General features: G+C 41.5%; 1 protein-coding gene across 1 annotated transcript in view; it reads right to left on the bottom strand.

Annotated features, from left to right (window-relative positions):
* Positions 1–10,561, bottom strand: part of LOC127002284 (cell adhesion molecule Dscam2-like) — a 146,091-nt gene extending 135,530 nt beyond the window's left edge. The window contains exon 1 of the mRNA XM_050868095.1: positions 9,279–10,561. Within this exon, the coding sequence (XP_050724052.1) occupies positions 9,279–9,396 (118 nt within the window). The 5' untranslated portion in view covers positions 9,397–10,561. The remainder of the gene's footprint in view (positions 1–9,278) is intronic.
* Between the last annotated feature and the right edge of the window lie 2,183 nt (positions 10,562–12,744).

The raw sequence follows: 12,744 nt of genomic DNA, 5'->3' as shown, positions 1-12,744 counted from the left end.
AAATCAAAACAGAAAGTCGGGAAAAATAAAACAAAATCAAAACAGGCAGTCGGAGGAAAACAAAAACAAAAAATAATGAACTTTGCCAATAAGGAAATTCATCTCTCTATAGTCCATACAAAACCGCAGGGATCTACAAAATAAACTATCTCCAACACATCACTTTGTCTCTATTAAACATTCAGAAATCAGGAAAATCTTACTTAGTTCACAAACTCTCCCTTCAGTGACTTCCATTAAGGTGAGCAAGCAAAAGAGAAAGTTAGCATCGGCGTCCACGGCCCTCCGCATCAAAAAACACTAACACGGGAAGTGCGTAGGTGTGCCTCGGGTAGTGGCTGGTGAGGCTCTCCAACCCTGAACACACGAGCAGCTCTCAGAGGAGTGACAGCGGGCCGGGTTGAGGGGCGGCCTTTTGAGCAAGAGGAGAGCTTTGGCACACTCGACAGGAAGGGAGCGCGGTGTAAAGCCTCAGATCACAGCGGGGGCGGGCGGCTCTCCTAGACTGAGAACACAGCGCCAGAGGATTTTAAACGAGGGACTACGAAGTGAGGGACAGACAGTCATATTCTTAAACATTTCAACGACCAAGCTCTCGCATTTGACAAAGCTTTCGTAGGTGTTGTATGTGTTTCCAGGGGCAGTTTTACGACCCTGGTGATACTTTGATCTTTCTTTTGCACCATGAACCTAAAAAAATGTTCACTATAGATCCCGATGTTCTCCTTTTTGGCATTTGGAATTATAAGAACATAAGAACATAGGGATACTGCAAGAGGCCGAGTGACCTACACAGGGCAGCTCCAGAATCCCCCCCACTACTCACGCTGGGTGAAATGTAGTTTCAGGGGTTACAGGTAGAGGCTTGATCCTCGTTTACCTTCGGTACGGGCGTACACTCCAGTACCCTATTACCTTACCCTACCCACACCTCACTCATCAGAGTCATCCTCTCTAATGAATCCTTTGTTAACCTTTCTGAATTTTGCTTCGACTCTCATTCGACCGGCTTAGTCGCCGCACTACACTGCCACCTGTCATCCTCGTCCATGTAGCTATCAGGTCTACTCTTAAAACAAGCTATCGTCCCTGCACTAACTATTTGATTGCTTAGTCTATTCCATTCCCCCACCACCCTATTACTAAACCAATGCTTGCCTATTTTCCTCCTAAATCTATACTTTTATAATTTAAATCCATTACTGCGTGTTCTATCCTGGTGGCTAATTCTCAGTACTTTACTTATATCGTCTTTGTTGTAACCCTTGACCCATTTGAATACTTCTATTAGATCTCCCCGCACTCTTCGTCTTTCTAGTGAATGTAAGTTTAAATGTTTTAGCCTATTTTGATATGGGAGGTTCCTCAGCCTCTGAATCATCTTGGTCATCCTCCTCTGAACTGATTCTAGCAAGTTGATGTCCATTCTGTAGTGTGGGTACCAAAACTGGACAGTATAATCTAAGTGTGGCCTAACTAACGCTAAATAGAATCTGAGGATGACCTCTGCACTATTGTTGGTTACCGTCCTGTTAATAAAGCCTAATACCCTGTTAGCCCTATTCCTCTCACTAATACATTGCTTCCTTAGTTTTAGGTCAGAGTTCACTAACACTCCCAAATCTCTTTCACACTCTGATCTGCCTGTCGCAGTGGAGTCTAAACTATACCCGTGTAATGGGTTGCGTGTTCCTACACTTAGTACGCCACACTTGGTGATGTTAAAATTCATCTGCCATTTCTCTGACCAAGCTGACAGTTTGTTGAGATCCTCCTGCAGTGCTCTAGCATCCTCCCCTGTCCTAATAGTGTGTCCTAATTTGGTGTCATCCGCAAATTTACCTATGTCACAAGTTATCCCATTGGTAAATTTGCGAATGATACCAAAACAAGACGCACTATTAGGACAAGGGAGGATGCTAGACCACTGCAGGAGGATCTCAACAAACTGTCAGCTTGGTCAGAGAAATGGCATATGAATTAAATAGTTAAAAAGTTAAATAGTTGATGTGAGGGTGAAAGCGTCTGAGAATACCAACCAGGGGTGCTTCTTATACTGAGAACAGCCCCAGAAGATCCCAATTGAGTGACTGAGAGGTGGATTACACTCATTACAGAAGAGGGAACGTTTGGAAATGCCTACAACACCTGCGAAAGCCTCGTCAAATATGTGTGCTTGGTAGCCGAAAAGCTTATGAATATGGTTCCTAGTGTTGCAATGCCTTAGTGCTAGTGGGAAGTGAGTCTAACACCATATGTACCGCTCGAAGATCAGTAATCGTCGCTCTTAGGTCAATACTCTTAAACGGGTCTGGCTCCCACTACGACTCATTCCTAAGGCCACAGAGAAGATTAACCGGGTCTTCATAGGTGATTTTCAGGTTGGTGGCGCAGAAGGCGTGTAAAACTATCAGAAAAGATTAACCGGTTTTCATGGGTGATTTTCCGGTTCGTGGTCTAAAAGTCGTGTAAAATTATCAGAGAAGATTAACCGGTTTTCATAGGTGATTTTCAGGTTGGTGGCGCAGAAGGCGTGTAAAACTATCAGAAAAGATTAACCGGTTTTCATAGGTGGTTTTCAGGTTGGTGGCGCAGAAGGCGTGTAAAACTATCAGAAAAGATTAACCGGTTTTCATAGGTGGTTTTCAGGTTGGTGGCGCAGAAGGCGTGTAAAACTATCAGAAAAGATTAACCGGTTTTCATGGGTGATTTTCAGGTTGATGGTGCAGAAGGCGTGTAAAACCATCATGTGTCGATCTCATACAATTGTCATTCTTCTCCTGGACATGATTAAACGAAGAACATGAGGAGTGTCAAAACACAGATGACAGAAGGTTGTGCCATCTCCGAACATAGACGTTATATAGCTCAGCGACTTGTCAGTTCAGTCGATATAGATGACAGAACGATATGGCAATGATAGATACAATGAATAGGAAGAAAACAAAGAAGAAAGCAAAAAGGAAGAAGAAGATGAAGAAAAGAAAGAACAAAAAGAAGACGAAGAAAACAAAAAACAACACGAAGAAGAGAGCAAAAAATAAGAAGAGTAAAATGAAGAACAAAAAGAAGAAAAATAAGGAGAAAACAAAGAGTAAGGAAAAAAAACAGGAGGAAGAAAGCATAAAGAAAGAAGAGGAAGGAGAAAAAGAAGACGAAAACAAAGAAAAAGAAGAAGACAAATAAGAAGAAAACAAAAAGAAGACAAAGAAGAAACCAAAGAAGACAAATAAGAAGAAAACAAAGAAAAAGGAAAAGAAGCCAAAGAAGAAGAAAGCAAAGCGCAAGAAGAAAACAAAGAAGAAAATAAAGAAGAAGAAAACGAAGAGGAAACCAAAGAAGAAGGCTGAGAAGACAAAAAGCAAAAAAGGAAAAAAGAAGACAAAGAAGAAGACAGCAGAGAGCAAGAACGAAATGGCAATGCTAAAAATATGACGCAAATCCTAAATATACTACAAAAAAAAGTTATGCCTCTGATAAACGTAACCAATATAGATGACAGAGCGATATGGCATTGCTAAAAACACCTATTGACTGGCTGACCGATTGAGAGGAAAGATGGGCCATATAAGGTTTAGCATGTGGGATATTACTCACTGCTTTCTTCTTTTCTACTTCTTCTTTTTCTTTGTCTTCTTCTTCTTCTTCTTCTTCTTCTTCTTCTTTTTCTTCTTCTTTGTCTTCTTCTCCTTCATTTTCTTCTTGCTCTTCTTCTTCTTCTTCTTCTTCTTCTTCTTCTTCTTCTTCTTCTTCTTCTTCTTCTTCTTCTTCTTCTTCTTCTTCTTCGTCTCCTCTGTTCCTTTCCCTTCCTTGTGTTCTTTTTCTTTCTCCTTTTCCTAGTCTTCCATGTTTCCTCCATTCCTTTCTTTCCTTTCATTCTGTTCTTTTTCTCTATCTTTTCCTATCTTTCCTTTCCTTCCCTTCTTTTCCCTTCCTTCCCTTCCATTCCGTTCGTTTTCTCTTTCTTTTTTCCTCCTTTTCCATGTTTCCTCTCATCCCTTCTTCCCTTCTTTTCCTTGTCTCCTATTCCTCCTTTCCTTCCCTTCCCTTCCCTTCCTCTATTCCTTTCCTCCGTTTTGTTATTTTTTCTCTCTTTTCCTTTCTTTCCCACCTTTTCCTTCCCTTCCTTCCCTTTGCCTCTCTTCCTATCCTCTCTCTTCCCTTCTTTCCCATCCTTCCTCCCATTCATTCTTCCATTCCCTTCCTTCCTTACCCCTCCTTTCCTCCATTGCCTCCTGATATCCTATACTCATTTTCCTCCTTTTCCTTCCCTAGTGCCAATGTCCCCGAATCCGGTGCCCCAGTCTCCCCCAAGTGCCGGTTTCCCCATAATCAGTGTCCCCACGAGAGTCCCCGAGTACCCGCTGTCCTTAGCACTGCAAGCGACCCTTCTCTTTTGTAATCTTTTTATCTTATTATTATTATTTGAAGCGTCTGTTTCTATTTTTGTTTCTTTTACTTTTACTCTTTTTCTTTTCTTCTTCTTTTTCTTCTTCTTCTTCTTCTTCTTTCTTCTTCTTTTTCTTCTTTTTCTTCTTCTTCTCTTTTTATCTTCAACTTTACTTTCAGCATCTTCTTGTTCGTGTTCTTCTTGTTCGTGTTCTTCTTGTTCGTGTTCTTCTTGTTCTTCTTCTTATCATTATTACTCTTCTTCTTCTTCTTCTTCTTCTTCTTTTATCTCTTCCACCTCTTTCTTATTCTGCGTTCCACTACTTCTTCTTTTTTCTTCTTCTTCGATTAACATCCTTTTTTTCCCTTTCAGTGTTACAATCTTCCTGGCGCGCCGGTAAAATAAACTCAGTCGTCCTCAACTTGTCCACCGCCACAATAGCGCTACATCTGCTTTTGTCGCCTTGTTCTGTGGTTTTATGATTCGCTTTTTCAATTTTCCGACAAGGCGAACGGCAATGGCTCTTCGTACGACCTGCGCTCTCTTGAATCGTCACCTCGCGATCGTCTTTTGTTCGGAATGGATTTGAATGAGACTCTGTGTTTTGGCCTATTCAACGTTTTTCTCGAGTTTGGTGGAATGGTTTCGTTTCTAAGTCTCCCATATGTGTCAAGGTAAGGTAAGGTAAGGTAAGGTAAGGTAAGGTATGGTTAAGTAAGGTAAAGTAAGGTAAAGTATGGTAAAGTATGGTAAAGTAAGGTAAAGTAGGGTAAAGTAGGGTAAAGTAAGGTAAAGTAAGATTAAGTAAGGTAAACTAAGGTAAAGTAGGGTAAAGTAAGGTAAAGTAGGGTAAAGTAAGGTAAAGTAGGGTAAAGTAAGGTAAAGTAAGGTAAAGTAAGGTAAAGTAAGGTAAAGTAGGGTAAAGTAAGGTAAAGTAAGGTAAAGTAAGGTAAAGTAGGGTAAAGTAAGGTAAAGTAGGTAAAAGTAAGGTAAAGTAGGGTAAAGCAAGGTAAAGTAGGGTAAAGTAAGGTAAAGTAAGGTAAAGTAAGGTAAAGTGGGGTAAAGTAGGGTAAAGTAAATAAAAAGGTAAAAGTAAGGTAAAAAATGGGTAAAGTAAGGTAAAAAGTAAGCTAAAGTAAGGTAAAGTAAGTAAAGTAAGGTAAAGTAAGGTAAAGTAGGGAAAAGTAAAAGTAAAGTATGGTAAAGTAAAGTAAGGTAAAGTAGGGTAAAGTAAGGTAAAGTAAGGTAAAGTAAGGTAAAGTGGGGTAAAGTAGGGTAAAGTAGGGTAAAGTAAGGTAAAGTAGGGTAAAGTAGGGTAAAGTAAGGTAAACTAAGGTAAAGAAGGGTAAAGTAAGGTAAAGTAAGGTAAAGTAAGGTAAAGTAGGGTAAAGTAAGGTAAAGTAGGGTAAAGTAAGGTAAAATAAGGTAAAGTAAGGTAAAGTAAGGTAAAGTAAGGTAAAGTAGGGTAAAGTAAGGTAAAATAAGGTAAAGTAAGGTAAAGTAAGGTAAACTAAGGTAAAGTAGGGTAAAGTAAGGTAAAGTAAGGTAAAGTAAGGTAAAGTAAGGTAAAAGTAAAGGTAAGTAAAGTAAAGGTAAAGTAAGGTAAAGTAAGGTAAAGTAAGGTAAAGTAAGGTAAAGTAAGGTAAAGTAAGGTAAAGTAAGGTAAAGTAAGGTAAAGTAAGGTAAAGTAGGGTAAAGTAAGGTAAAGTAAGGTAAAGTAAGGTAAAGTAGGGTAAAGTAAGGTAAAGTAAGGTAAAGTAAGGTAAAGTAAGGTAAGGTAAAGTAAGGTAAAGTAAGGTAAAGTAAGGTAAAGTAGGGTAAAGTAAGGTAAAGTAGATAAAAGTAAGGTAAAGTAAGGTAAAGTAGGGTAAAGTAAGGTAAAGTAGGTAAAAGTAAGGTAAAGTAAGGTAAAGTATGGTAAAGTATGGTAAAGTAGGGTAAAGGAAGGTAAAGTAAGATAAAGTAGGGTAAAGTATGGTAAAGTAAGGTAAAGTAAGGTAAAGTAAAGTAAGATAAAGTAAGATGAAGTAAGGTAAAGTAAGGTAAAGTAAGATAAAGTAGGGTAAATTAAGGTAAAGTAAGGTAAAGTAAGATAAAGTAGGGTAAAGTAAGGTAAAGTAAGGTAAAGTAAGGTAAGATAAGGTAAAGTAAGGTAAAGCCCGCTAGTCACTACCCCTATAAATGAAAGTAGAGAAGGGTGGCCAGAAGAGAGGTCAGTTTCGGATGCTGCCTCCACTAATGATAAAGGAAGTGAATGGTTGAAAATTGTGGGTGAAGGATAAGTTGGGAGCACACGCCATAGCGGCGCGTGGTGGCAGTGCTCATCTCCGTCCCGTTGGCCCTTCGAGTCTGTGGTTTGACATCCGGGTTCCCACAGTTTACCTTCCCCAGGTTTCCCCAGGTACCCATTTATCGGCCAGCCCGAAAGATGGGATGAATGGCTCGGTGGCTAGGGCAAGATTCGAACCCAGGCTCGCAGATTCGTAGTCAGGGACGCTAAACACTGCACCGCGGAGGCGTGTATAAGTAACTCATGTATTCCCGTGCCATTCCTGGAGACACTCTGATGCACTTCTTACCTTCTCGCCCCAAGACAATGTAGGTATTCTTAGACGACTCCGCCTCTCACATCAACTACTTTCAGAGACCGAAGAGGAGATCAGTCGGGTTCTCATGAGTGCTTTCGTAGGTTCGCGGCACGGAGGAAGGATCAAACTACCACCAGGGTCATTAAAATACCCCTAGAAATGCATAAAGCACTTACGAAAGCCTTGTCAAATGTCTCAGCTTGTTTTCTCAGACGCCTCCACCTCTCACATCAACTATTTCCAAAGGCCGAAAATGAATCAGTCAGGTACTAATGCGTGTTTTCCTAGGTTCACGGCACAGAAGAAGGGTCAAACTACCACCAGGGTCATAAAACTACCCATGGAAGTGCCTAAAACACCCACGAAAGCCTTGTCAAATATGTGTGCTTGGACGCCGAAATGTTTAAGAATACGGCCCACTGTTCCTTCGTTCATTGGATCTGGTTTCACCCCTTCACACCTCAAGACAGATCAGTATTTTCAGACGCTTCCGCCTCACATCAGCTATTTCCAAAGGCCGAAGATGAGATCAGTCGGGTTCTAATGCGCGTTTCTGTAGGTTCACGGCAGTCTATTCATCTATTCTGCTCCTTCACTATATCGTCACCCTCATAAAATAATCGCCTAAGTCATTTTTCAGCGATTTCCAGGTTTTTGTCTACATCAATTTTTTAACACGTGACGCCCATTTTTGTATAGTTGCCTTTGACATTCGGGGTTTGAGTGTCCTAGAATTGGCCTCTTCATCTCTGCCTAAACCTTAAGCCAAATGAGATAATGACAGTTCTTTTCTGATTTCCTGTAAAGTAGAAAATAATGACTAAGGCGGTCTGTTTACGAAGGTGACGATATACACTCCTTTACTGCACTCCTTCATACGACTCTTCCACTCTACGTCTCAAGATAAATGTTTAGCGTCGGCAGTTTCCGGGAGCGTTGTCAAAGCATCCAAGTGGGGGCGTCTTCTTAAACATATCGGCGCCCAAATAGCTACACATATTTAACACCATTTTCGTGGGAGTTTGGCGTATTTCCAGGGGTAGTTTAATGGCCCTGGTGGTAGTCTGACCCTTCTTCTGTACCATGAACCTAAAAGAACACGCATGATAACCAAATTGATCTCCTTTTGTGGCCTCTGGAAATACTCTATGTGAGAGGCTGAAGCGTCTGAGAATACCAACCCCGCTCAGCGCCTTCTGGTATTGTTTCCCGAGATGCATTATTCATTTCATTGTCTTTCCACTGATGTTTTTGCTGCAAGAATTCACGGATCTTGTCGCAATGCACTAAAGGGATTCTTGAGGATAACACATAACATACAGCTTGCAGGGATGGAGGGGAAGGGAAGGGAAAAGAAGGAGGGGGAGGGAAGGGAAGGAGAAGGAAGAGAAGAGAAGGAAGGGGAGGGAAGGAAGAGAAGGAAGGGGAGGGAAGGAAGGGGAGGGAAGGAGGGGAGGGAAGGAAGGAAGGGATAGGAGGGCAAAGGAGGAAGGGGAAGGGAAGGAAGGAGAAGGAAGAGAAGAGAAGGAAGGGGAGGGAAGGAAGGGGAGGGAAGGAAGGAAGGGAAGGAAAGGAAAGGGAAGGGAAGGGAAGGGAGGGAGAAGGAGAGGGAGAGGAATGGAATGAGAGGGGAGGAATGGGGAGGGAAGGAAGGAAAGGGAAAGAAGTGAAGGGAAGGAGGGGGAGGGAAAGAGTGGAAGGTAAGGAAGAAGGAAAGGGAAAAAGGGGAAGGTAAAAGAAAGAGAAGAAATGGGCGGGAAGGAAACGGAAGGAAAGAAAGGGAAGAGAAGAGAGGGAAAGGAAGGAAGGGAAGGAGAATGAAGGAAGGGAAGGAGAATGAAGGAAGGGAAGGAGAATGAAGGAAGGGAAGGAGAATGAAGGAAGGGAAGGGAGGGGAGGGAGGGGCATTGAGGACGTATGACAGTCTGGTACAGAAGACAACACAAGACAATACAGAGGAGATGGAGATGAGGAGGATAAGGACGCGGCCACAAAGCAGAACACAAAACAAAATCTAAGACGTGGGAAGAATTGAGGCTGCAGGCAAGTCCCTCAGTCCCCCGAAGCCCCTTTACTACCCTTCAAAACCTTATTTCCTTCTAGTGCTTTTACGATTCTCTTTCCTTCCTTTTCTCCGTATTCTCTTCCCCGCCAGTACTCACCGCCGTGCAAGTCCTTCCTTAGTCCCCAAAAGTCCCCTTACTCCCCTTCATGCTCATTCTCATCCTCCTTTCCTTCTGCTTTTACGATTCTCTTTCCTTCCTTTTCTTCTTCGTATTCTCTTCCCCGCCAGTACTCACCGCCGTGCAGGGAGGGGTAGACGTGCCTCGAGTCCTCCAGCTGCCAGGACGTGACGGAGACGAACTCGCGCAGGTAGGACGGCACGACGCACTGCAGGACCGCTGTGTTGCCCGTCATCACCAGGTGGTCGTAGACTTGCACCTGGTACTGGCCCACCACCACTGCGGGGGAGAAACAGCGCTATTAGATGCCTTTTAGATGTACTGGAGTGTGGTTTGGTACTGTGTTGAATGCTTTCCTAACTCAACCAAACACCAGCCTAGAAATGGTAGGCCAAGCCTCTCCACCCGAAATTGACCCCTAGCTCTCTTCTTTGGCCACAGTTCACTTTTTCATTTGTAGGAGCAGCGATGGGCGGGCTTTTCTTTTCTGCACCTTTTTCTTGCCCTTGAGCTGCTTCCTTTGCTGTAAAAAAAGAAGAAAAAAAAAAAAAAAGAGAGGTCAATTTCGGGTGGAGGGGTGTCTTGATACTCTCCTCTTGAAAGAGGTTAAGTCGTAGGCAGGAGGAAATGCAGACGAAGGAAGGCTGTTCCAGAGTGAAAGGGATGAAAGAATGAAGATACTGGTTAACTCTTGCATAAGGGGTCTGGACAGTAAGGGGGTGGGCTTGGGTAGAAAGTCGAGTGTATAGCATGGCCGCGGGAGGTGGGGAGGCATGCAGTTAGTAAGTTCAGAAGAGCAGTCAGCGTGAAAATATCGACAGAAGATAGAAAGAGAGGCAACATGGCGGCGGAATTTAAGAGACAAGACTATCAGTAAGAGGAAGGGAACTAATAAGACAAAGAGCCATAGACTCCACTCTGTCCAAAAGGGCTGTGTGTGGAGCCCCCCAACACATAAGATGCATACTCCATACGAGAGCAGACAAGGGACAGCATCTGAGAGTGGGAAAATAACCGGCGGGGACGATACAGAACGCCCAACCTCGACGAAGCTGATTTAGTGAGAGATGTGAAAATTCCAGTTGAGATTTTGAGACCAAGGATGTTTAGTGTAAAAGAATGGGATAGCTAAGTGTTACCGAAGAATAAGGGATAGGAGTTTAGAAGATTGTGTCGAGTTGATAGGTGGAGAAATTGAATTTTTGAGACACGAAGGACATTAAGTTCCTCCTGTCCCAATCAGAAATAATAGCAAAGTCTGAGGTAAAGCATTTTGCGGCTTCCAGTCTGGAGTTCTGTAATTCCTGTTGGGAAGGTCTTCTGTCAAAAGATGTTGAGTAATGCAGAGTAGCATCATCGGCGTACGAATGGATAGGTAAGTTTGTTTGGGGAAAGATCATCAATGAACAACAGAAAGAGAATGGGAGATAGGACAGAGTCCTGCGGGACACCAATGTCGATAGGTTTAGGGGAAGAACAGTGACCGTCTACCACAGTAGAGATAGATCGGCCAGAAAGGAAACTGGAGATAAAGGTAATGTGCCAGACTTTGTCATACATACGCATATATACATACATACATATATATATATATATATATATATATATATATATATATATATATATATATATATATATATATATATATATATATATATATATATATATATATATATATATATATACACACACACACACACACACGCACACGCGCGCGCGCACACACACACACACACACACACACACAAAGCTTGTAAAAGAACTGGAACTTGTGCTGGAGGGAAAGACCAAGTACAACATTTGGAGAAAAGATAGGAAAGAAGGAAAGGGAGGAGGAGTGATTATAGTGACGAAACAAAACTTTAAAGTGACTGAAGTGAGATACGGAAAGGACAGTGCGGAGGTGATGGCTGTGCAGGTACTGGTAAAAGGTGGAGAGAAGAATAACATCATAACAGCCTATGTCCCCCTAAAACCAAAAGTTGGAATGAAGGAAGATATAACACTATGCTGGAAAATATAATACGGGTACAGACAGATGAAATAAGAAATTATAAAAAGGTAATGTTAACAGGAGACTTCAAAGGCAAAGAAGTGAAATGGAAAGATTTTGTAACGGAGGGTGGTGAAAATATTTGGGGAAGTAAACTATTGAAGCTGGTAACAGATAACCTGATGACGCTAGTGGGTGGGAGGAGAAACAAGGCTGAGAGCGGATGACTAACCATCAAGACTTGGCCTAATTTAAAAAAAAAGAAACGTGGAGTTGGATGAAGGAGTCAGTCATGAGTGCCCCCTAGGAAAGAGCGACCATGAACTATTGGAGATGAAAACTTTGGAAGGATGTGAATATCGAGATGAGGCTTATAAGGAAAAAAGGAAAAACTACGCTAAGGCAGAGTACGTTGGACTCTAGACTTTTTTTGGTGGGGTAGACTGGACTGATATGAAGGAGTACTAATATTCAAGAGAAATGTGACTTTTTATGAATGTTTACAATAAAGGAATAGAGAAATATATAACATTCTACAAACTAAAAACTAAAGGAGAGAAAACATGGTTAGGACGGAGGTGTGAGACAGCAAGAAGAAATAGAATATGAGAAAATAAGGAGAGAGAAGGAAGCTAAACTTGAAAGAAGAATAGTTTTTAAATGTAAAGAAGAACCATAAATGTTTTATAAATTCGTAAACAGGACGCTATAAAGAAATGAAGGAGTGGAAAGGCTAAAGGAAAAAGATGTACTCTACGAAAAGGACAAGAAATGCCAGAAATATTAAACAAAAATTTTTATAAAGTGTTTACGGAAGAAACCGACTTTGATTGGGGTCTCTAAAATTGCAATGAAGGGAAACTGAGTCATATAAAGGTTGAGAAAGGGGAACTGATGCAGCTGATGAAAACCTTTGATGGAAGGAAAGTTACGGGACCGGATGGAATCTCGGGTCAAGTGCTAAAAGAGTATAGAAATGAATTATTGGAACCACTTTGACATAATAACATGCTCTATAAAAACAGGAAAGGTGCCCTAAGAATGGAAAAGAGCGAAAATTGTACCAATATTTAAAAGTGAAGATAAAACTGATCCACTAAATTATAGGCCAGTTTCTTTGATAAGCGTTATGTGCAAGATTTGTGATAGTATAATAATAAAAACAATGGGTCGAACATTTAGAAAAGGAAAACATGATAAATGAAGAACAGTTTGGACATAGAAAAGGGAAATCGTGTGTCACTAAATTACTCTCTTTCTACTCAAGAGCAATAGATGTGGTGCGAGAGAGAGAAGGGTGGGCTGACTGTGTATGTGTCGATTTGAATAAAGCTTATGACAAGGATCCGCACCAAAGGTTAATCTGGAAACTACAGCAGTGGGGAAGAATGGGCGGAAAGGTTATCGAGTGGATGAAGGATTACTTAACGGGAAGAGAAATGAGGACGGTGATTAGGGAGAAGAAATCAAATTGGAGGAGAGTAGAGAGTGGAGCTCCCCAAGGCTCGATTCTGGCACCAATAATGTTCATTATATATATATATATATATATATATATATATATATATATATATATATATATATATATAT

Source organism: Eriocheir sinensis, chromosome 22, assembly GCF_024679095.1.
Source record: "Eriocheir sinensis breed Jianghai 21 chromosome 22, ASM2467909v1, whole genome shotgun sequence".
Lineage (NCBI taxonomy): Eukaryota > Metazoa > Arthropoda > Malacostraca > Decapoda > Varunidae > Eriocheir > Eriocheir sinensis.
The sequence above is the reverse complement of the archived record's forward strand: the minus strand, read 5'-3'. Positions and strand labels throughout refer to the sequence as shown.